Source organism: Hippopotamus amphibius, chromosome 6 (genome assembly GCF_030028045.1).
Source record: "Hippopotamus amphibius kiboko isolate mHipAmp2 chromosome 6, mHipAmp2.hap2, whole genome shotgun sequence".
Lineage (NCBI taxonomy): Eukaryota > Metazoa > Chordata > Mammalia > Artiodactyla > Hippopotamidae > Hippopotamus > Hippopotamus amphibius.
This window is the reverse complement of record NC_080191.1, coordinates 121735828-121758405: the sequence shown is the minus strand read 5'-3', so window position 1 is coordinate 121758405 and position 22578 is coordinate 121735828. Positions and strand designations below refer to the sequence as shown.

At 46.6% G+C, this 22578-nt stretch overlaps 1 protein-coding gene across 1 annotated transcript in view; it reads right to left on the bottom strand.

Moving 5' to 3' along the window:
- GRK7 (G protein-coupled receptor kinase 7) overlaps window positions 1-19767 on the bottom strand; it is a 36054-nt gene extending 16287 nt beyond the window's left edge. Inside the window, exons 1-2 of the mRNA XM_057740230.1 lie at window positions 19162-19767; window positions 17408-17845 (exon numbers count right to left, since the gene is read on the bottom strand). Of these exons, the coding sequence (XP_057596213.1) occupies window positions 17408-17845; window positions 19162-19767 (1044 nt within the window). The remainder of the gene's footprint in view (window positions 1-17407; window positions 17846-19161) is intronic.
- Between the last annotated feature and the right edge of the window lie 2811 nt (window positions 19768-22578).

Genomic DNA, 22578 nt, shown 5'->3' with positions numbered 1-22578 from the left:
TTGGCCCTAAAGACAGAAAACGTCAGTGATGGAATTTGAAGGGCACCACCTCCTTGAAGAGTGGAGGTATTTCACAGAGGAGAATAATGGAATTAGCGGCGCACGCCAGAGTCTAAGCACCCAAATTCCATCGCAGCCTCCAGCTGAAAAAATTAATTGCCTGCCCTTTATGCCATTTGTCTCCTGCATGTGAACTGCCTCCTCAGAGTGGGGTGGGAGGAGAGAACGGGCCAAGCAGCATGGGGCAGGGTCCAACCACGCTGACCTCTCGCGGCTCAGTCTAACTCCTGAAGTTACAAAGGGCCCCCGCACATCAGTCTGTGTGGCATCAAAACAATCTCTTTCAGTCCGTGTGACCAGAACTGCCATCGCCAGGGCTGTGGGGATCGCCCAAGTGTCAGCAGCAACAGAAATCAGTGGAGGTTTTTGTGTACAGTTTACTTTTTTTTTTTTTTGCTTCACTTTCTTTTGCTTTGGTTTTACAGTGCCCTTTGGTGGGTCCACTCTGTCAGCACCTGGTCAGGCAAAGCAAAGTACGCCCAGGATTCAGGGCATCAAGCATCAGACCTCACAGGGCTTAGGAAGCCAGATGGGGTCCAAACCCCTCCCACCTGGTGGGCAGCAAGAAGTCCATCTACCACTGTCACCACGTGGGCTGCTTAGTCCCATCAGGGCCACCCGTCACCTACAGGTGTCCAGACTTTGAGGACGGTGGACATCCCAAGCTGGGATCAGGATCAGAGCCAGCTTGTGGGGACCTGTGCAGCGCCCCCTTGCCTTGTTCTTGCTGTTGGATGCTGCCTTCCACTGACCCTGCAGCTCTTGTCACTCTCACCCCTGGGCCCACGAGAGCTAAGTGCCAGGGCCCAGGCTGGGCGGAGTCTGCACTCTGAGTAGTCCCAGTGTGGCTCTGGGCAGGAGTGAACTGTGACCTCATACGCAGTGATGAGAACAGGGAGTGGCCTTTTAGTGGGGCTGAGAGGGCATAGTTCTCATCTTAAAAGTTTTACACGTCCTTAAAAAAGTGTGCGTGTTCCCGCGCATGCGTGCGTGTGTACGTGCAGCTCCTTCAAGGTCAAGGTCACTTCCAGGTCCCAGTGAACCTGAAAAGTGGGCCACTAGAAATTCCATCATTAAAAGAACTGCCTGTATCGTTGTGCCGTTGGTGTGGCCAGGCCAGGCTAGATTAATTGAGCTGCACGGGGAGAAAGACGCAGTTAGGGAAGCTGTCTCTGCGTCTCCCCGATGGCCCAGCAAACTGGCCGGCGGAGCAAGAAACCGCCCGCGGTTGCCTCTTCCCCCCAGTTCATCCCAAACCAGATCCACTCAACAGCACAATCCAAACAGAAGAGGGAATCAGAATGTACATCTTTTGTTTGCCGTGGCAGGAGAACTGTTGAGCAGAGGAAAAAAACAAGCTGAGCTTAGCGCTATCAGCTGTTTCCTGGGGCTCGCTCCTTCCTTCCTCCGAGGGGGGCCCGGCCGCTTTGTTCTCGTTCCCAGCTGCTCCTCTGCGCCTTTAAGCGGTGGCCTTTGCAGACCTCGGAGGAATGCGGCCCGGGACCCCAGGAGACTTTGCTCCGAGGCTCCGCCCTGTGTGCTCAGCCCCGGGGCTGCAGCCTCCAGAGCCCGGGCCTAACGTTCGCTCCTTGCCTTCCGCCCCGTCGCTTTGTGCCAACCACTTCCTGATCAGGAGTGGGAGCCTCACGAGAGGGGCCTTGCTGCTCTCCCTGACACCCCTGGGAAGAGGGGATCCAAAAGAGAGATCCCTGCAAGAACTAATTCCGCAGCTATACCGTCTGGCATCCTCTGCTCTGGTGCAGATCCCAGCTCTACCAATTATTAGCTGGTCACCCCCAGGCCAGTTACTCAACCTCTCTGAGCTCCACAGCTCTTACCTCATAGCACCGTGATGAGGATGAAACCCATAAGACACACTGCGTGCCTTTCCAAAGCCTGGCAGATAGCAGGCCCTCAACAGGTGTTAGCCACAAGGGTCACCAAGCCAGGTTCTGGTTGTCTCAGGCAGGGCAGCTACACAAAAAGGAAAACCCAGAGGCCTCGAGACTCCATCAGATTGAAAGACGGGCCTGGCACATCACCAGAGATGAATCGCTGTGATGCTTCCCCTGCAGTGTGTTCTTCAGTGGTTTCATGTTCTGTGAATCTGTCCAGCGGCAGGCTGATCCCATTCTCCATGGTGCCTCTAAGATGCTCAGAATAAAATCGCAAACGAAGCTCCACGTGGCTGTGAGGAGGCAAGCCCCGGGCGTGTGCCTGCTCAGCTCAGCCTCCAGGCAAGCTGCAGCCTCACCCACTGCCCACCCGGCTGCAGCCGTGGGTCCTGCTGGCTCCTGTGTCCCTCAGAGAACAAAGCCCAGAAGCAAAGCTCCCCTGAGCAGCTACAGTGCCTTTCAGGTGAGGCAGAAACAGTGCAACAGTAGGGATTATGACAGAAGGGTCTAGCGCCGGGCTTCTTGTAGAATAGTCATAGCAATCATTTTTTGAGTGCCTACCAAGTGGCTGACCTCTGCTAGGCATTTATCTACCTTAATCTTTTCATCAAGCCTAAGAGGCGAGCAGTATTAACCCGGCTCAGAGAAAAAGCATGACTTGCCTGGGGTCATGTGCAGGGCTGTGGTCAGCCTAAGTGGCACGTCTGGGCCAATTAGAAGGAGGTGCTCTGCCTGGGTCTGGGGTCAGCCTGTGCATCTGCACACAGCAGCCGTAGCACGTGGCAGAACCTGATTGGCAGACTCACGCGCCTTCCCTCTTGTGGATCCTGTGGACCATATTTCGTCAGCTGCGCTTGATCTGAAAGGATGCTCTGAGATTCCAGTATGTGTCTACCTCAAATTAGACGATGCAGCAACAGTTTGTTCCCTGGATTGCATCGTCCTGCATGACAGCCCCCTCCTGACTCTCTTCCTCTCCTCACTGCCACAACTTAACAATGTGCCGACCCACCCAGTTGCCGAGGAAGACCAAGGGCCAACGCGTGCTCCACACACCAAGCCATGCAGAGTGCCAGGTTCCCTTCCCTCTTCCCTTTGGTAAGTACACGTTTGTTTCCTATATCTGAGATGGGTTTCTGTTTTACATATATATTCATTTGTATTATTTTTTACATTCTCCATATAAGTGACATCATACAGTATTTGTCTTTCGCTGTCTGACAGTTTCACTAAGCGTAATGTTCTCTAGGTTCATCCATGTTGCTGCAAATGACAGGATTTCATTTCTTTTTTATGGCAGAGTAATACTCCAGTGTGTGTGTGTGTGTCCCATCTTCTTAAGCCAGCTGTCTGTTGATGGGTACTTCCATGTCTTGGCTAGTATAAATAGTGCTGCTATGAACATTGCACTTCCCTCCTCTACCCTCATCCCAACTCCCTCTTCCTGATGGTGCTTCCAAGGCTGATTTTTTTTCACTTCCCTGCCTGGAAACCTTCAGTGGCTCCCCAGCACCGTTGGCATTGGGTTTGAATGCCTTTGTCTGACCGCTCCTGCCCCCTAGGGCCTGACATATGCTCCACTCTCAAGTTGTCTCTCTCGTCACCCCTCACGCCCCGTGACCCCACACTCTAGGCAGCTGCAGTCACACTGTTCTGTGACTGAGCCCAGGCCTCTGGCCAGGGTTTTTCATTGCAGCACTGTGGCCATGGTGGATCATTCTTTGGCGGAGGATGGGTGGTGGTGGTGCTGCTGTGCTGTGCATCGTAAGATGTTCACAGCATCCCTAGCCTCTACCCACTAGATGCCACTAGCAATTCCCCAGTCATGAGAACCAAAAAGGTCTCCAGACATTGTCGAAATGCCCCGGGGGCCAAAATCGTCCTCAGTTGAGGACCACCGCCCTATGCTGATCCCTGTGCCAAGTCCACTCTCCTTTCTCTTCACCTGCCTCACTTCTGTTTGCCTTGTAGGTCTTGACTCAGCTGTCATTTCCTCCTGGAAGCCCTTCCTGACCCCATGGCCTCATTTCAGCCTGGCGCCCTTCCTGTGCACTCAGCTTGGACAGTCCGACCGCTGTATGGTCACTGCCCTCTGACTTGTCAGTCTCTTCCCTGTCCTGGGCTTCATGAAGGCAGGCGTTTGTTTGCCTGGTATCCTGTTGTATCCGGGGCCAAGTCTGTTCCTATGACACGACTTCACCTAGCAAATCACCCTTGACACCCCTCTCTCCATCACCCCACGTCCACACCATCACTGAGGCCCAGTCATTCTGGAATCTCTTCCCAGTTCAAACACTGTGCTCTGGCTCCACCACCTCTTCTGAGGGCTTAGCTGCCATCATCTCTCACCTGAATTAGAAATGACCACAATCCACCTGGATCCCCTCTGATCTTCTCTCACTTCAGGTGGAGTGCTTTTATTTTTCAAAACAGAATTATAAGCTTGATGGGCCCTTGGTTAAACTCTTTCAAAAGCATTCAAAGGCGTTAACCAATGTTCTTAAGTGAAAAAAACCAAAGTCTTTAACGTGGCCTGTTTTGCCAGGTGTGGCTTGGTCCCTGCAACCACTCCAGCTTCATGTGAACCAAGCTCCTCTTGCTCTGTGCATTTCGTTTCCTGGCTTCCTTTCCAAAGCAGCAGGCACTGTGCACTGGCTACTGCCACTGGCTGGCTTGCTCTGCCCCTCCTGGAGCAGATACTGGGTCTTCTGCCTGGTTCCCGCTTTAGGATCCTGGCCTCCACTCCCCCGCTGTTGGGACCAGGGCCAGCCTCCTGTGTAGTCCAACAGGGCCCTGTGTTCAGAAGCAGCCTGGTGCTGGGGTTTAATGCTGTATGGAGGCTGTCTTGACAAATTTTTGAATTTGTATCTTGTAAGTTAAGTCCAGTGAGACAACGGAGTATGAATCTGGGTCTTGAAGTCTCAGCTCACACACAGTGCTGTCTCCTGACCCTTTCCTGCCTCCTGGTGCTGGGGTCTGGGCTGTCTCTCCCTACCCTCCCACCCCACTCTGCTCAGCAACTGTTGACTACTCTTTGCCACTGGTGGGGGCTTACCTTTGGTGCAGGGAGGGTTGGGGTCAGGCTTATGCTTCTTTGGGTCCAGTTGTACAATGGGGCCCTGAGTCTCTCTGAGGGTCTCTGCTTAACTCCTGGGTGGATCTCAGAGCCTGAGGGAGTACAGCATGAAATAGCAAGTAACAGGGAGTTCCCCAGTGGCCTAGTGGTTAGAATTGGGCACTTCCACTGCAGAATCCTGGGTTCAAACCTTGGTTGGAAAACCACGTTGCATGCCACTCAGTGTGGCCAAAATACATACATACATACATACATAAAAAATTTTAAATATTTGGAGAAAAAAAGAAAGATAAAGAAATAGCAAATAACAAAAACATCATGACTTGTTGAAAGATTGAGCATGGAAGAAAGGAGAAAGCTCTTGCCTGATATTTGGATCAGGGGCCCCTCATTTTCATTTTGTGATGAGCCCTGAACATTAAGCGGCAGCCCTGGCTGGGGCCATTGCCTGCTGATGGCTCAGAGCTGCACCCCTCCCCCCCCCCAACTGCCCCCTGCAGCAGGGGGCTGCTTCACTCCAGCTTCTGCCCCTTCTGTCAGCTGGCCAAGGTCACCAAGTGACCCTGGAGAGAGTCTAAAGCCTGGACCCTGCCTCAGTATGGGACTTGGAAGGGCCACCCCAAGTCCAGAGCTTGCTGAAGGATTGACCTCACTGAGAGTCCGCTTCCTCCTTCCTCAGGCACGTATCTTATGAGAGTGCTCCCTAATAAATCCTCCACATGGAAATCTGTCTCAGAGTAGTTTCCAGGGAACCCAAGCGAGACACCACCACGTCTGCTTTGCTGAGTGAATGCCTATCTGTCCTTCTCATATCAGTAAGTTGTATTTCCCCTGCGGCTGATGTGCAGAGCCTCACATGTTAAGACAAATCCTCCTTGGAGAGCTCCATGTACCACATCTTCACAGCAGTGGTCATCATGTGGAGATGTTACATTCATTTGTGTGATTATGAATTTTCTCTCTCCCCCACTAGACCGTACACTCCACGAGGGCAGGAAATTTGCTCTTCCTTCTGTGCCTCATTTTTTTTTAATAGAATAAATATGCATACTTTATTACTTCATCTTGGACTACACAGCAACTTAAATATTTTACCAGTTCAGAAAACCTAAGCTTTATTTTTAATAATTTTTGAGACCAAAGTCAGGCTATCAGTTGCTATATTCACATATTTTTTATTTTTTAAAAATTTTATTTATTTATTTATTTTCTTATTTATTGGCTGTATGGGTCTTCGTTGCTGTGCACAGGCTTTTTCTAGTTGAGGGAAGTGAGGGCTACTCTTTGTTGTGAGGCGCAGGCTTCTCATTGTGGTGGCTTCGCTTGTGGAGCACGGGCTCTAGGCGGGTGACCTTCAGTAGTTGTGGCACGTGGGCTCAATAGTTGTGGCTCTTGGGCTCTAGAGCGCAGGCTCAGTAGTTGTGGTGCACGGGCTTAGTTGCTCCGCAGCATGTGGGATCTTCCTGGACCAAGGATCAAACCCATGTTCTCTGCATTGGCAGGAGGATTCTCAACCACTGGGCCACCATATTTTTTAAATAGAATTGGCAGGGTTCATCAGGCATTGTGTTCAACCAGGACTTGTGGGTAACGTCAGGGTGCTATTCGGATAAAAAATTGCTCATCTGACCAATGGGCTAAGACATCAGACACAGTGTTAATAAGACATAGAGAGACAATAAGCAGCTTTTTGGCTTTGTTTTGACACAATCCCTTCTATGCCTCATGTTTAGCACAGTCCTGGCATGTGGGAAATGCTCAATTAATATATGTTGAATGAATGAGTTAATGAATGCCTTTTGCATAAAGAAATGTTAAAAATAATTCCAACACTGTAATGAATATTTTTGAATGCCATTAATAGTGGTAAGTGCTTTGAGAATGGATGTGAAATTTTTGGAGTGGTCAAAAGTTACTAAGAACAAATTTAGTTAATGATGGCGGTTAGGATTTTGGTAGAGACCAACGTGTGACTATGAAATAACCAGAATGCCTGTCCTGTGTGGTTCTCAGAAGTAAATTCTCAAAGAGAAAAATCTTTGGAGCAAGGTCATAATGGTTGTGATGTATGTAGGTGGTAACTTCTGATGAAACACACTCAGAGATCTTTTTAAAATCACATATTCAGTGTATCCCTAGTATTGTGTTCGGCATGACAGAAGCTTCAAAACAAATATAATGCCCAAGTTCTGTCACCCATTATCCCTCTGAGTGTGAGGAGTTGGTCAGAGGCAGGACAAGGTAACCAAACATGTCACAAGCTTTGGGTCACTGCACTAACTTCATTCCAATTCCTGCCAATATAGCAAGTTTTTTTTTCTATTAAGTCAATTTGTTTTTTTGTTTTTTAATTAACTAATTAATTTATTTATTGGCTGCATTGGGTTTTCGTTTCTGCATGTGGGCTTTCTCTAGTTGCGGCAAGTGGGGGCTACTCTTTGTTGCAGTATGCGGGCTTCTCATTGCAGTGGCCTCTCCCGTTGCAGAGCACAGGCTCTAGGCGCGTGGGTTTCAGTAGTTGTGGCACATGGGCTCAATAGTTGTGGCTCGCAGGCTCTAAAGAGCAGGCTCAGTAGTTGTGGCACATGGATGACTTAGTTGTTCCAAGGCATTCGGAATCTTCCCGGCCCAGAGATTGAACCCGTGTCCCCTGCACTGGCAGGTGGATTCTTAACCACTGCGCCACCAGGGAAGTCCCGTATATAGCAAGTTTTAAGGACTGACTCATGTTACACAAAATCTGAAGGTCACTGTTCTCTACACAGATGGTTGAATTTGAAAGGTTCCAACATGAGTCCCACTGCCTGATTTTCCTGTTGTATTTACCTGGCAGCTTTAAAAATGCTAAGAGTTAGTTTTATCGTGTGCATGTGGATGTCAGCGGAGAACAGGCTGAAGCGCTTATCACGTTTATTAAAGGTGAATATTGACAGTGGCTGGGACCACGTTTAATGATATTGTGCCTGGGTGTGGGAAGGCTGACTCTGAGATATTAGTCACATCGTTCCCTGTAAAGGTTGGGCTACTCCATTTCCAAAGTCTTAACTCCATCAGAGGCTCAGTTAGGCTTGAGGTTGGGGTCCATATGAGACCAGCCTGAGGAAGATGTGCTTTGTCATCACATGCACTCATTCTGAGTTTTACTCAGTGGAGGGTCTTTTACAGCATTACAAACCAGAGGCCACGTTCTGCTCTGTGTGTGAACTTGACAAGGTGGAATCAAAACCGTAAGTGCTCTTGAATACGGCATACCTGGGTTCATCTCACATGCGAGAGATGTGACTTTGGGTGGGTAACTTAACCTCTCTTAGTCTCAATTTCTCCATCTCCATAATACTCCCTGCCTTGTAAATTCTTCTGTAAAGGCTCTAGATCCCATAATCCCTTGATTAAGAAGTCAGACATCTTCCAAACTTTTCAAACCACTGAGATAACAGCAATTATTAGGGGGATCCACTCTTTGTGCCTATCTGAATTCCATTTCTCAATCTCTTCCATCCCTATTTTCTTTTGGCCACACTGCTTGGTATGTAGGATCTTAGTTCCCTGACCAGGGGTCAAACCTGTGCCTGCTGTCTTAGAAGCACGGAGTCTTAGCCACTGGACTACCAGGGAAGTCCCTCCATCCCTATTTTCCATTGGAGAACACTTTCCTCTGCCCTCAGTCCCTGATATTTATATAGGACAGACCTTCTCCCGGCTCCTGAGCACAGCAGAGATCTAGTCCTGGCTCATGGACTTGGTTATGGTTGGGCATGTGACTTGAGATGTCTATTGAGAGTCTTCCCTGGGAATGTGAAGGAACTGCTTGTAAAGAACTGTTCTCTTTCCATGGGATTACTTGGTTGGTAGGATATGCTTGGAGCTGCCAGTGGCCTCCACACAGGAGCCCCTGAGAGTGAGAGTGAGCCAACACCAAAGGGAGCAGAGCTGGGGCACACAGGGAGAGCTTCCCGGCGACACCGCTCAGACCCTGGATCAGGTCAAGCCTGTTGGGCTTCTTAGTTACGTAAACCATTACTTTCATTTTCTTAAGTAACTTCACTTTGTCCAGTAAGAACCCTGACTGGTAGCCCAGTAAATCATAGTAAAACGTATGTCATATGTTCATCTTCTGAGTTTACGAGTCTTTTCCTCCAAATAATTCAAAGGCTATCTCATAGACTCATGAAATCTGAGAGATTAAGGATGTCCCGGGGCCTGCCTGAAATGCTAGCCACAGTGAGTCAGTGATAAGTCTGGGACAGGAAGCCAGGGTTTCTCCCTCCCAAGCCAGTGCTCTTAAGCATCCCTGCCTCTCGTCGTGTGTCTGCCTCAGTCTTTCTCAGACGCAGGCAGAACTACCCTCACCTGTCCTTCCTGAGTCACTGCCCAGCTACCAGCAGCCAGGGGGCCCCATGGGACAAAAGGCACCACCTTCTAGAAGTGGCTCTGTTCCCCCACAACCCCACCCCCTCCACTGAGGATAGCCGATTTCAGAGAAGTGAGTACAGATGTGGGTCTAGATGGAGCCTAGGAGAAGCCAGGGAGCTGAGCTCTGGATGTAGGACTGTTCAGAGCCCTGGGCCCTACTTCAACCCTCATTACCTCATGTGGGGATTATTACAGTAGCTCCTGTCAGGCCCCCCTTTCTCCTCAACCCCAGGCTCCTTCTACTTGAATTCATCATATGTAGTGTCAGTCATTAAAGAATCATTCTGTATACCCAGACAAAACTATAATTCAAAAAGATACATGCACCCCTATGTTCACAGCAGCACTATTCACAATAGCCAAGACGTGAAAACAACTTAAATGTCCACTGACAGATGCATGGATAAAGAAGATGTGGTAAATATATACAATGGATATTACTCTGCCATAAAAAAGAGCAAAATAATGCCATTTGCAGCAACAAGGATGGACTTAGAGATTATTATACTAAATGAAGTAAGTCAGACAGAGACAAATACCATATGATATCATTTACCCATGGAATCTAAAATATGACACAAATGAACATATCTACAAAACAGAAATAGACTCACAGACATAGAAAACAGACTTGTGATTGGCAAGGGGGAGGGGGCTGGGGGAGGAAGTATTGGGAGTTTGGAATTACCAGATGCAAACTATTATATATAGGATGGATAAACAACAAGGTCCTACTGTATCGCACAGGGAATTAAAACTCAATATCCTGAGATAAACTGCAATGGAAAAGAATATGAAAAAGAATATATATGTATAGGTGAGTCACTTTGCTGTACAGCAGAAACTAACACAACAATGTAAATCAAATATACTTCAACAAAATTAAAAAAAAAAAGAATCGTTGTGGTCATGCCATTTTCCTGTTGATAAACCTTCAATGGCTCCCTACTGCCTATAGAGCAATGTCCAAAGTACTTCACCTGGTGTCCCAAAATAGCCTGACCAGGCCTGTGTCCCTCCAGGGAGGTTCAGCTCATACCTAGGGAAGGGTTACCCACTGGGAAGGATTACATCCAGAGTTTCAAATTCGATTAACAGCCTCAAGTTCTATTATACAGGCAGACCTTGTTTTATTGTGCTTTGCTTTATTGTGCTTCACAGATATTGTGTTTTTTACAAATTGAAGGTTTACGGCAATCCTGCAAGTCTATCGCACCATTTTTCCAATGGCATTATTTTTATTTTATTTTATTTTATTTTTTTGGGGGGGGACTACACCAGGTTCAATCATCTGTTTTTATACACATATCCCCGTATTCCCTCCCTTCCTTGACTCCCCCCCCGGAGTCCCCCCCACCCTCCCCGCCCCAGTCCTCTAAGGCATCTTCCATCCTCGAGTTGGACTCCCTTTGTTATACAACAACTTCCCACTGACTATCTATTTTACAGTTGGTAGTATATATATGTCTGTGCTACTCTCTCGCTTCTTCTCAGTTTCCCCTTCACCCCCCGCCCCCGCCATACCTCGAGTTCTCCAGTCCATTCTCTGCATCTGTGTCCTTGTTCTTGTCACTGAGTTCATCAGTACCATTTTTAGATTCCGTATATGTGAGTTAGCATACAATATTTGTCCTTCTCTTTCTGACTTACTTCACTCTGTATGACAGATTGTAGTTCTATCCACCTCATTACATATAGCTCCCTCTCATCCCTTTTTATAGCTGAGTAATATTCCATTGTATATATATGCCACAGCTTCTGTATCCATTCATTTGTTGATGGGCATTTAGGTTGCTTCCATGTCCTGGCTATTGTAAATAGTGCTGCAATAAACATTATGGTACAAGTTTCTTTTGGGATTATGGTTTTCTTTGGGTATATGCCCAGGAGTGGGATTACTGGATCATATGGTAGTTCTATGTGTAGTTTTTTAAGGAACCTCCAAACTGTTTTCCATAGTGGCTGTACCAACTTACAGTCCCACCAACAGTGCAGGAGAGTTCCCTTTTCTCCACACCCTCTCCAACATTTGTTGTTTCCAGATTTTATGATGATGGCCATTCTGATTGGTGTGAGGTGATACCTCATTGTGGCTTTGACTTGCATTTCTCTGATGATGAGTGATATTGAGCATCTTTTCATGTGTGTGTTGGCCATCTGTATGTCTTCTTTGGAGAAATGTCTATTTAGGTCTTCTGCCCATTTGTGGATTGGGTTATTTGCTTTTTTGGTATTAAGCTTCATGAGCTGCTTGTAAATTTTGGAGGTTAATCCTTTGTCCGTTGTTTCATAGGCAACTATTATTTCCCATTCTGAGGGTTGCCTTTTAGTCTTGTTTATGGTTTATTTTGCTGTGCAAAAGCTTTTAAGTTTCATGAGGTCCCATTTGTTTATTCTTGATTTTATTTCCATGATTCTAGGAGGTGGGTCAAAAAGGATGTTGCTTTGATGTATGTCATAGAGTGTTCTGCCTATGTTTTCCTCTAGGAGTTTTATAGTGAGCATTATTTTTAAATTAAGGTATGTATGTAGTTTTTTAGACATAACTCTGCTTTATACTTTGTAGACTACAGTATAGTATAAACATAACTTTTATATGCACTGGGAAACCAAAAAATTTGTTATGAGTCGCTTTACTGTGGTATCGGCTTTACCGCGGTGATCTGGAACCAAAACTACATTATTTCTCGGATATGCCTGGTGTTCTGATCCCTGCTGGAAAGGAAAACATTGTCCCTCTAACAGTGTCCAGTACTTTGCTATCATCACCATTAAGTTGATGCTATAATACAAAAAATCTTTCCACTGGCTACCTTACTTTATTAATGACTTGTATGAGTTTTCTATTGCTGTGTAACAAATTACCACAAACTTAGTAGCTTAAAACAACACCCATTTATTAGCTCACAGTTCTGTAGGTTTGAGCACAGCATGGAGGGGTTCTTTGGTCAGGATCTCACAAAGCCAAAATAAAGATTCTGCTGGGCTGCACTCTCATCTGGAGCTCAGGATCCTCTTCCAACTTCATGTTGTTATGGCCGAATTCAGTTCATTGTGGTTGTAGGACTGAGGTCCCTGCTCCCTTTTAGGCTGTCAGCCAGAGGCAACTCTCAGCTCTGGAGACCACCTACATTTCCTTGCCATGTGATTCACTCCATCTTCAAAACCAGCAATAGTGCGTTGAAGCCTTCTCATGATTTAAATTTCTGAGTTCTGCTGTCTCTGACCTCTATACCCATATTTAAAGGACTCATGTGATTTGGTCAGTTCCACTTGGCTAATTTTTCTTTTGAGTAACTCAAAATCAACAGATTAGTAACCCTAATTGCATCTTCAAAATCCATCTTGCCTTATCATGTAATATAACCATGGGAGTGATATCTTACCATATTCACAGGTCCTGCCCACAGTCAATGGGAAGAAATTATACAAGGGCAGGGTCATTGGAGGTCATCTTAGAATTCTGCCTACCACACCATTGTAACAATTAGTTGCTAGTTTTAATGCCTGTGTGAGTTAAAAACTGAACCAGATTTCTTCATCCTCATCAATATTTTTTTTCCTGGGGGCTGGTGACAGATGCTCTCAGCTCACCTAGCACCTAATCTCAATCCCCATCTCCTTTATCATCCCCTACAATAGAGGCTGGACAATGAAAAAAATTTTTCAGGCTCCCTTGCAGCTAGAGGTGAACATGTGGTATGGTCCTGGCCAATGGGATATCAGCAGAGTGTGTTAACATCGCTCCTCTCTTCCCCTTCTTTCCATCCTGGAATGTGGACTTGATGTTCGGAGTTGCAAAAGCCATCTTGTGACAGGAGGAAACAGCCAGGAGATTTTCACAGAGACCTTGGTCCTGAAATTGTTGAGAATCTGGTATTCTTTCATATGTAGCAGAAAGCAATCCTAGCTTACACAAGACTGAATGAGTAGCTGAATGAGAAGCATCTAGCCACATCTCCAAAACCACACTGGAAGGAATGCACAGAGTCCAGGCAGGTATCAGCTTTCATAATCAGGGTGATTTTTTTCCTTTGCATCTTCTTTGCAATGTTCACAGTAATTCTTCATACAGTATCTTGACATCAAAACAATGTTAGTGGTTACAGAAGCCCTGTAAATATGTTCCTTTTCATTGCTTCTGTGAAATGCTGTGAGTATAATGACCTTAAAATCCACTTGCGGGCCCAGTTCTATGTATGGGAGCTACAGTAAATTGGAAACCAAGGGGCTCTACTTAGCTATGTAGAGGGGTAAACAGTGAAGGAAGGATGCTTTCCTTTCTTCTATCTCTTTATGGCTTCTAACATTCTCTCTGACTCTTTTTTCCCCCTCCACCCTTCCTGAGGGTCCCCCTGGGCTTCAGAGGCAGATCTGAGAACAACAGGCTTCTTGGATGGAGTAATGGTCTAAACCCAGAAGTCTGGTCTCATGGGACAAATAGGGACTCAGGAAAGGCAAAAGGGTGAGAGGTCTCTGGGCAGTAAACTTCTCTCCTGACTGAATTTGTTATAGTGGACAACATTGAGGAGGCACAGATAGTTTCCTGCAAGTTCCAGAAGAGCCAGAGAGCCGGACACAGGAGCCACTGAAGGAACTGTCCTTAAACATTCTCTGGGCCCATGAGCAGAGCTGGAGGAAGACTGAGAAGAGATTTACAAGAGACAGAGCTATGTGTCTCCTCATCCTCCAGCAAGGTGGAGATGTACCACCAATTAGCATGATACACGCACATGGGACACTCAGAAGGAACACTTCTCCTCTGCATAACTGACAGTACAAACTCAAAACCCTGAAGTAACACACTTCGTTTTTCTCATGCATAGACAGACATGGATTCACGACATTTCTGTTTCCATAGCAAAGTCCCAAGAAGGCAAACACTCTGCCTCCTCTCATCTTCCTGCTTCTTCTACCCCCACTTAGGAGAGAGTGATACTGAAGTCCACCCTACCGTCCTCACCTCTTCCTCAGTTTCTCTACCCTCGTTGTCTGTCTCCTTCCTACAGAACCAGCACTTTCTTTCTGGATTCTTGTCCCAGCATCTAAATCTCCCCTCCTGAAAACTCCATCCTCCTCCCTGTGTTCCCCTATAGCGACCAGCCTCCCTCCTTCCTTCATCTCACTCTCTACTCCCAGGTCAATCCAACCTCCACAGTCTGAATTCTGACCTTGAAAATTGCTCTCCCTGAGGACACTGTGGTTTCCTGATTGTCAAATCCCACAGCCTGTGTGACTGCTTGGCAGCACTCAACAATGCTGATCACTCTCCTTCCTTAAATCCTCTTCTCCTTTGGCTCCTGTGGCAGAGGCTGCCAGTTACCTGCTCCATATCCTGCCTATCCCCCACCAACCCCCCCCCCCAAAAAAAAAGTCATTTATCAGCTTCCCCTGCAGGTGGGGTGGCCAGATAACAGTTCTAGCCAATGAGATTTAAATGGAAGCTGTCAGATGGGCCTTCCAGAGAAGCTCCTTAAAGGGAGACATATTCAATTGCTGTGTGTATGCCTATTTATTCCTGACCCTTCCTCCTTTCTCCTGCCTGGAACATGGACCTGATGGCTGGGGCTAGAGCAGCCATCTTGCAACACATGGAAAGGCCAAAATCACAGAGATGTCGATCCTATTATCCTGGAGCTGCGGAACTAATACCAACCATGCTTATCTCCACACCACTTGTTATATAAGAAAAATAACCCCCTCTCTTGTTGAATCCACTGTTATTTGGGTTTTCTATGATATGCTGCTGAAATCAACTCTTAACTGATATAGCTCCCATGACTCTGCCATTCTCGTCCTACTTCTTTAACCACTTCAAGGCCCCTCTTCTTCCACACCCCCTACATGTTGATGTTCCTTAGCTACCATCCCTGGTCCTCTTCCTCCACTGTTTCCCAAATGACCCAAATGTCTGCTGCTTCCCAAGCCGTGATAACTCCAGATCCCGATGTCTAGCTCAGACCTTTCACCACAACACCAGATCTTCATCTAAATGGCTACCTGTCACATAAAAGCCTCATACACACTACATTCACAGTTAAACTGGTCAGCTTTCCCATAATTCTGCTCCTCCTTCTAGTCACTGGAGCTAGAGACCTTCCCCATCCCTCACCCTCCTACCCAGCCGGACCTGAAGTCCTATCAGGTCTCTTTCCAACAGCTTCAATTTATTCCGACTTCTTCAATCCTATTGTCTTTTTTTTTTAAATAGGCATACCTCTTTTATTGTGCTTTACAGATAATGCATTTTTAAAAATGAAAGGTTTGTGGCAACCCTCAGTGAAATCTATCAGAGCCATTTTTCCAAAAGCATTTGCTCACTTCATGTCTCTGCATCACATTTTGTTAATTCTCACAGTATATCAAAGTTTTTCACTATTATTTTATTCGTTATGGGTGACCTGTGATCAGTGATTTTTGATGTTACTACTACCAGTCACTAAAGGTTCAGATGATGGTTAGCATTTTTTTTAGCAATAAAGTAACTTTTAATTAAGGTATATATATTATTTGTTATTTTTATTTTCAAACCTACTGTCTTCTACAGGCCCCATCAGCTCTTCCAGCACCACCACATACACCTCTTAACTAGCTCCTCTGCCCCTCATCTACAATCCAAATTGGTGTTTAGAAACATGCAAATTGGGACTTCTCTGGTGGCACAGTGGATTAAGAATCTGCCTGCCAATGGAGGGGACACAGGTTCAATCCCTGGCCTGGGAAGATCCCACATGCTGCAGAGCAACTAAGCCGTGAGCCACAGCTACTGAGCCTATGTCCTAGAGCCCTCGAACCACAACTACTGAGCCCACTCGCCACAAGTACTGAAGCCCACGCCTAGAGCCTGTGCAACGAAGAGTAGCCCCCGCTCACCACAACTAGAGAAAGCCCGTGCACAGCAACAAAGACTCAATGCAGTCAAAAAAAAAAAAAAACAAAAAAAACCCCATACAAATCTAATCACATCATTCCCTTTCTTAAAACCCTTCAATGGCTCTTTGTCCCTCGCAAGAAAGAATTCCAATGCCTTTGCATGACCTGAGCCCTACACATCTTGTCAACACTCCTTACGTTATAGCCACATAAAATCACCTGCCATGGTTTTTCTCACTTCCTTTCCTGATTGTCCTCTCTGCTTTGTAAGGTAGAAAATGTGCAAAAACAAAATTTTAAGTGGATATTCAGGAACTGACTTGGGCCTTTATCTTCCTGGGAATTCTTCCACCTTTGTGCACAGAAACTCAGTGGTAAAGACCTGTCAAAATTAGAGAGATTTTTGTATTGTTCACTTAACATAATTGCTTAATTATAATTCCCTTTTAATCAAAGGATTCTCTGCAAGTCACTTTGAACCAAATTGATCAAAATAAACATCAATTGCCTTTGTTGTCTTGTTTTCAAGACACATTTTCATTTAAAATTTCACCTTTGTGCAATGTAAAACATTCCCCCATTGTGCACTCAACAGAAAAGAAGATGTTTACTTTAATGTGCTAAGTGTTGGGGTTTCTTCTTTTTCTTACCCTATTAAATTTTACCTCCTAGAATCCTAGAATTTTAGGGTCCAGCTCCTAAAATTTTCCAGAAGAGGAAACCAAGGCTCTAGTGACTCACTCAGCAATATGGTACCAGGGAGGTGGCTATTGGTGGGACATACCTAGATCCTGGCTATGGCTTCAGCTCTTGCCATCTCGCGGTGAAGGCACAGACCATCTCCAACTCACAAAGAAGGCTCCCCTCTGCTTCCAATGAGAGGAGAGCAAAGTAGCCCCCAAATAGCCAGTTAATTTAAGCTAATCCTCTTATAGCACTCCACTAAGGCAAGATGATGACATAAGGGCTTTAACAACAAGGAAATTAGAAGCATTAAGTCCAAGGCTCTGTTTGCCCTGGGAATAGAACAACCCTCTCCCCTCCTCTCCGACTCTGTGCCCCACCTTTGGGCCCATGGAGAGCCACTCACCCTCTGGGTGATGGGCTTGCCATCCTGGATCTGCACGGCCAGCCCCAGGTCAGACAGTCTGCAGTTGCCGAGGTCGTCCAGAAGCACGTTCTCAGGCTTCAGGTCCCGGTAGACAATGCCGAGGGAGTGGAGGTGCAGCACGCCGCAGGTCATCTGGGCCGAGTAGAAGACCACCCTGCTCATGTCCAGGCCGCGCTCGCCCACGCTGTAGATGTGGAACTTGAGGTCTCCCCCGTTCATCAGGCTCATAACCAGGCAGAGATGGGACTTGCTTTCGAAGGCATAGGCCAGAGAGACAATAAAAGGGCTGCTGACTCTCTCCAAGATCTCCTTTTCCAAGAGAGCCATTTTCTCGCCATTTTTCTTCTTCAGCCGCTTCTTATCCAGCTTCTTACAGGCATACATCTTACCGGTGTTTTTCACCTGGACAGCACATACCTTAAGGAGAGAAAGAAGGGGAGAGGAAGAAGTAGACAGCACTGGAGAGGGGAAGGGGAGAGGGGGATACGGGGAGTGGAGGGGCAGAAATCAACCAAGATGGAAAGATGGCAGGCTTCTGAGAAAAGAGAAGCTGTGAGTGAGAAGCGTTCTTTGAGATAGAGCTGGGACCACTTTACCCCCACTAGGTGGGCCGTAATTAAAAAAAGAAAAATAAAGGAAAAATACCAAGTGTTGGCAAGGATGTGGAGAAATTGAAACCCTCCTGTGTAGCTGGTGGGAACTTAAAACGAGGAGTTTGGTGATTCCGCAAAAGGTGAAACATAGACTTGCCCTAAGACCTAGCAATTCCACTCCTAGACATATACGAAAGAGAAATGAAAACAGGTATTCAAATAAATACTTGTACAGAAATGTTCACAGCAACACTATTCATGCTAGCCTGAAGGTGGAAACAACGCAGCTGTCCATCAATGGTTGAATGGATACTTGAATGTAGTATTCCCATACAATACAATGTTACTCAGCCCAAAAAAGAAACGAATTACTGATTTGTGCTACCACGTGAATGAACTTCCAAAACATAACGCTCAGTGAAAGAAGCCACACACAAGAGCTCACATATTGTATGACTCCATTTATATGAAACCTCAGAATAGGCAAATCCATAGAGACAGAAAGCAGACCAGGGCTTGCCAGGGGCTGGGGGTGGGGTGGGGGTGGGGGTGGGGATGGGAAGTAACTGTTAATGGCCACAGGAATGATGAAAATATCTTGGAACTAGATGGAGATGATGGTTACACAACATTCTGATGTATTACATGCTATTAAACCCTACACTTTAAAATGGTTAATAGCTAATCTTATGTGAATTTTACCTCAAAGAATTGTTTTCAACTTAAAAAAAGAAAGCTGAGCACAGCAGTGGTGCAAAACGGATTCCAGGCTTTAATTCAAGATGAATGTTTTCTTAGATATCTGAGATTTTTCTCTAATTACTTCCATTACCACAGTTAAGGGGAAAGAGATATCTCCCATCCTATGTTGCTATAATTCACCAAAGGGGCGTTTCAGTGTAGACGCCATGAGAAAGATTCTTGGCCAGGTCCACATTTTGTTTGTTTTTCCTATGCCATTCTCATTTTATTTCACATGGTGACCAGAAAGAAGACGTGAGAGCAAGCTAGGAATTCTTTCTCCACATGTGGCACTGAAATTAGTTCTAAGTTCCCTTGAGATTAAAAAAATAAAGGCAAAACAACACTCTATTATGCTGTCTATTTCATCTTCCAACCTGGCCATTCTGAGACACTTACCTCCCCAAAACCACCTTTCCCCAGCACTCGGAACTCTTCAAAGTACTTGTCTGACACCGGTTGCATCTCAAAGACTTTCCATTGCAGAAACTTGTCATAGAAGGGGCTGGCCAGGAACTCTCGGAAGGGCTGGTCCTGCAAGAAGGCCATGGCCTCAGCCTTGGCCGGCTCCACCAGGGATGCTCGCTCTTGCTCGGTGGTGGCTGCTTGGCACTTGGTGACCAGAGCTGGGCTGAGGAAGGACCGTGGGCGCCCCGGGGCGGCCGCACAAGTGGCCACCAGCCCCTGCAGAGTGCTGCCCTTGGCGGGACCCTCCTCGGCCAGCTCCCAGCTCTGCACCTCCTCCAGGAAGCCCATGGCCTCCTGGTACGCAGGCACCGTGGCTAGGAAGTCGCGGAAGAGGCGGCGGCCGATGGGCTGCTGATCGCACAGGCTGTGGAAGTCGGTGGGCAGGGCCTGGCGGAGCTGCTCGCAGCTCTGCGGCCCGGGCAGCACCAGGCTCCGGCGCCGGCGCTGCAGCTCCTTGCTGTCGGCGTCCGAGGACTTCCGGGCCTGCAAGTAGGCGGTGTTGGCGATCAGGTTGTCCAGCCCCCCCATGTCGACCATGGTTGAGCACCGATCCTGCTCCCCCGGCACAGAAAAGGAAGGATGGAGGACTGCGGCGGGGACGCGGTCAGCCCGGGGCCAGCTGGCTGCTCTCAGTTCCGAGATGCAGTAACTTCCAGGGGATTTACAGCGAGTCTCCGGGCTGGCGGGTGGGATTGATGGAGGGTGAGGAAAGAGGTTTCTCTTGTAAGAAGCTTTGCTGGCTATGTATAGCTGGCCAGGGCAGGGCGCAGCACAGGTCACCCATCGAGGTGTAAACAGCCTGAGACACCTGCAGGGTCTACCTGTTCATCACGGGGTCTTTCTCATCCACACCTGCTCCCTGAATCCCCAGCTACCAATTTCCAGAGGAAAGGGGTCATTATAAGGTGATGCGTCATTTGTTGCTGGCAGCAGAATTTTCAACTGTGTCTGATTTTACGTTTCCCGGCAGGTGCAAACTATGTAAACTAGCAATGACAGGTCAGGAAGAGGAGCTGTGAGAAGTTGGAGAGGTTTTCTTCCGTCTAGCAGCCTGACCCAGAGCAGGCTACAGAAGGGGATTCTCTGAGCTGTGAGTCATGAGACATGTTCCCAGAGGCCCTTAGGGACCCAGGTCGTGACTCTCAGAGTGGGCTGTGGTTCTCCCACAGCCGGTGACACCCTCAAGAGCCTACAGAGATCCTCAAGCCGCAGCTTTCTTAGTTATGAGGAGTCTGTGACCTACAGTACCCAGTTAAAAAGGGGAGGGTCCTCTTGACCCAAAACATCCCGTGAAATGACATCAGCAGGAAAATCACACCACTTCACGGCATATGGTCCAGACTATTCCAAGGGGACAAGCCTAACAAGGGGAACGTGAAGGCGAAGGAGCTGTGTGTGGAGACCCCGAGCAGTGACGTTCCAGGCATGGCCCCTCGACACCTTGGCCCAGGCTCCCTCATGAAGCCAGGAAGCTCCATCCACAGAGATCACTCAGAGCCGCCCCAGACCACGACCTCACAGAGAACAGAAATTGGTTTAGACAGAGATCAGGCTAAGAATCTCTGCTCCAAAAATAACACTTGTGTCCTACAGGGAAAGAATACTCAGGCTTTTTCTTCACAAAGCAAGGCTAAGGCAGCTTAAAAACAAAGTCATTCAGTATCATGCCAGAGTGTTTAAAAGGGGAAAAAAAGAGAGAGAGAGGAAGGAGAGGGGGGGAACATAGCTGGTCAGTCTTTTTCCAAACAAACAATCTCTAACACACTCTCTGTCAAAACATCATCATGACAGCCGTGGTCTTCCTGACAGAGCCTGCCGACCGTCCCCCAGAGCAGATACACGCTTGGCCTCACGCTACCAAGAATTATGTAATGAACTCGTGGGTGCCCTTTGGCTTTGCACTGCTGCGCTGTGAGCCATCAGCCGGACGGCAGAGGTGGGCGATCGGCACGACGGACCACTGCTCGGAACCATGCCATCCGCTTTGCAACCCACGCGAGAAATGCTGGGACGTCTTTTGTTCTTGATAAGTCATCCCAGGCCCACATTTCTGAGTAGTGAAAAATCAGTCTGAGACTCTCTCCTAAGAAGGAAATGCCTTTTGCCATGGTTCTTGTGAATACAGTGGCAACAGGGCAGAACTTTGAGGAAATGGTAGAATTGTCATCATAGCACTATTTAATCTTACTGCTGAAACAGAGAACATTTTTCACTGATGACCATATCTGCTACAAGCGGCTTGATCCCACTCACACGGATGCTTTCTTTCATCCCTGAGTAATCAAATCACTTAACCCAGCACTGTCCAACAGATAAATGCAAAGCCACATATGGAATTTCAGATTTTCTAGAAACCACATAAAAAAAGGAAAAAGAAACAAGTGAATTTAACTTTAAAATATATTTTACTTGGCGCAGTATATACAAAATATTATCATTTCAATATACAATTGATATAAAAATTGCTAAGAGGCTATTTTACATCCTTTTTTGTGTCCTGAGTTTTCAGAATCTGCTTTGTATTGTACACTTACCAGTTCAAGCCACACACGTTTCAAATGCTCAGTAGCCACATGTGGCCAGTGGCTACCTCGTTGGACAGCACAGACAAACCTTCTTCATGTAGTTTTGCCATTCATAAACACAAGAAAGTTTTTCTTATGTTTGTTTTTTTTTTGCTAATTACTATACCATAGACCATTTGGGTAAAACAAACTCTCTTAGTAATTAAAAAAATAATCTGACTAATGAGAACAGAATTTACTTTTGTTTAAATTAATTTTTATTGGAGTGTAGTTGCTTTACAATGTTGTGTTAATTTCTGCTGTACGGCAAAGTGAATCAGCTATATGTATACATACATCCCCTCTTTTTTGGATTTCCTTACCATTTAGGTTACCACAGAGTATTGAGTAGAGTTCCATGTGCTATACAGTAGGTTCTGAGAACAAAATTTAAATCATATCTGACACAAAGTTTAGAAGTTATAAAATAGTCATACATTGACCACTGGCAATTTTAAACAGAGTACCATTATTTTCAAAGTTTTACCCACCTGAAAAAAAAAGGTCTGTTTAAAATGGAACACTTTATGTGATTACTAACAATTAGAGTCCAGGGCTTTTCCCAACTTGATGAAATAGTAATTGTAGATCCAGTTAAAGAACAGCACTCAGTCCTTAGCTTAAAAGCAGAGCCAAGTGCTGGGCACATTCAGGATATCCTGCACCAACGGGGAAAAGTATCAGAAATCTTGGATTGGAGATGTGGCCCTATGGTTACAAGCACTAACTCCAGCACTGCTTGGGAGAGCTGAGTCCTGGCTCTAGCAAGTCCTAGCTGTGTGAC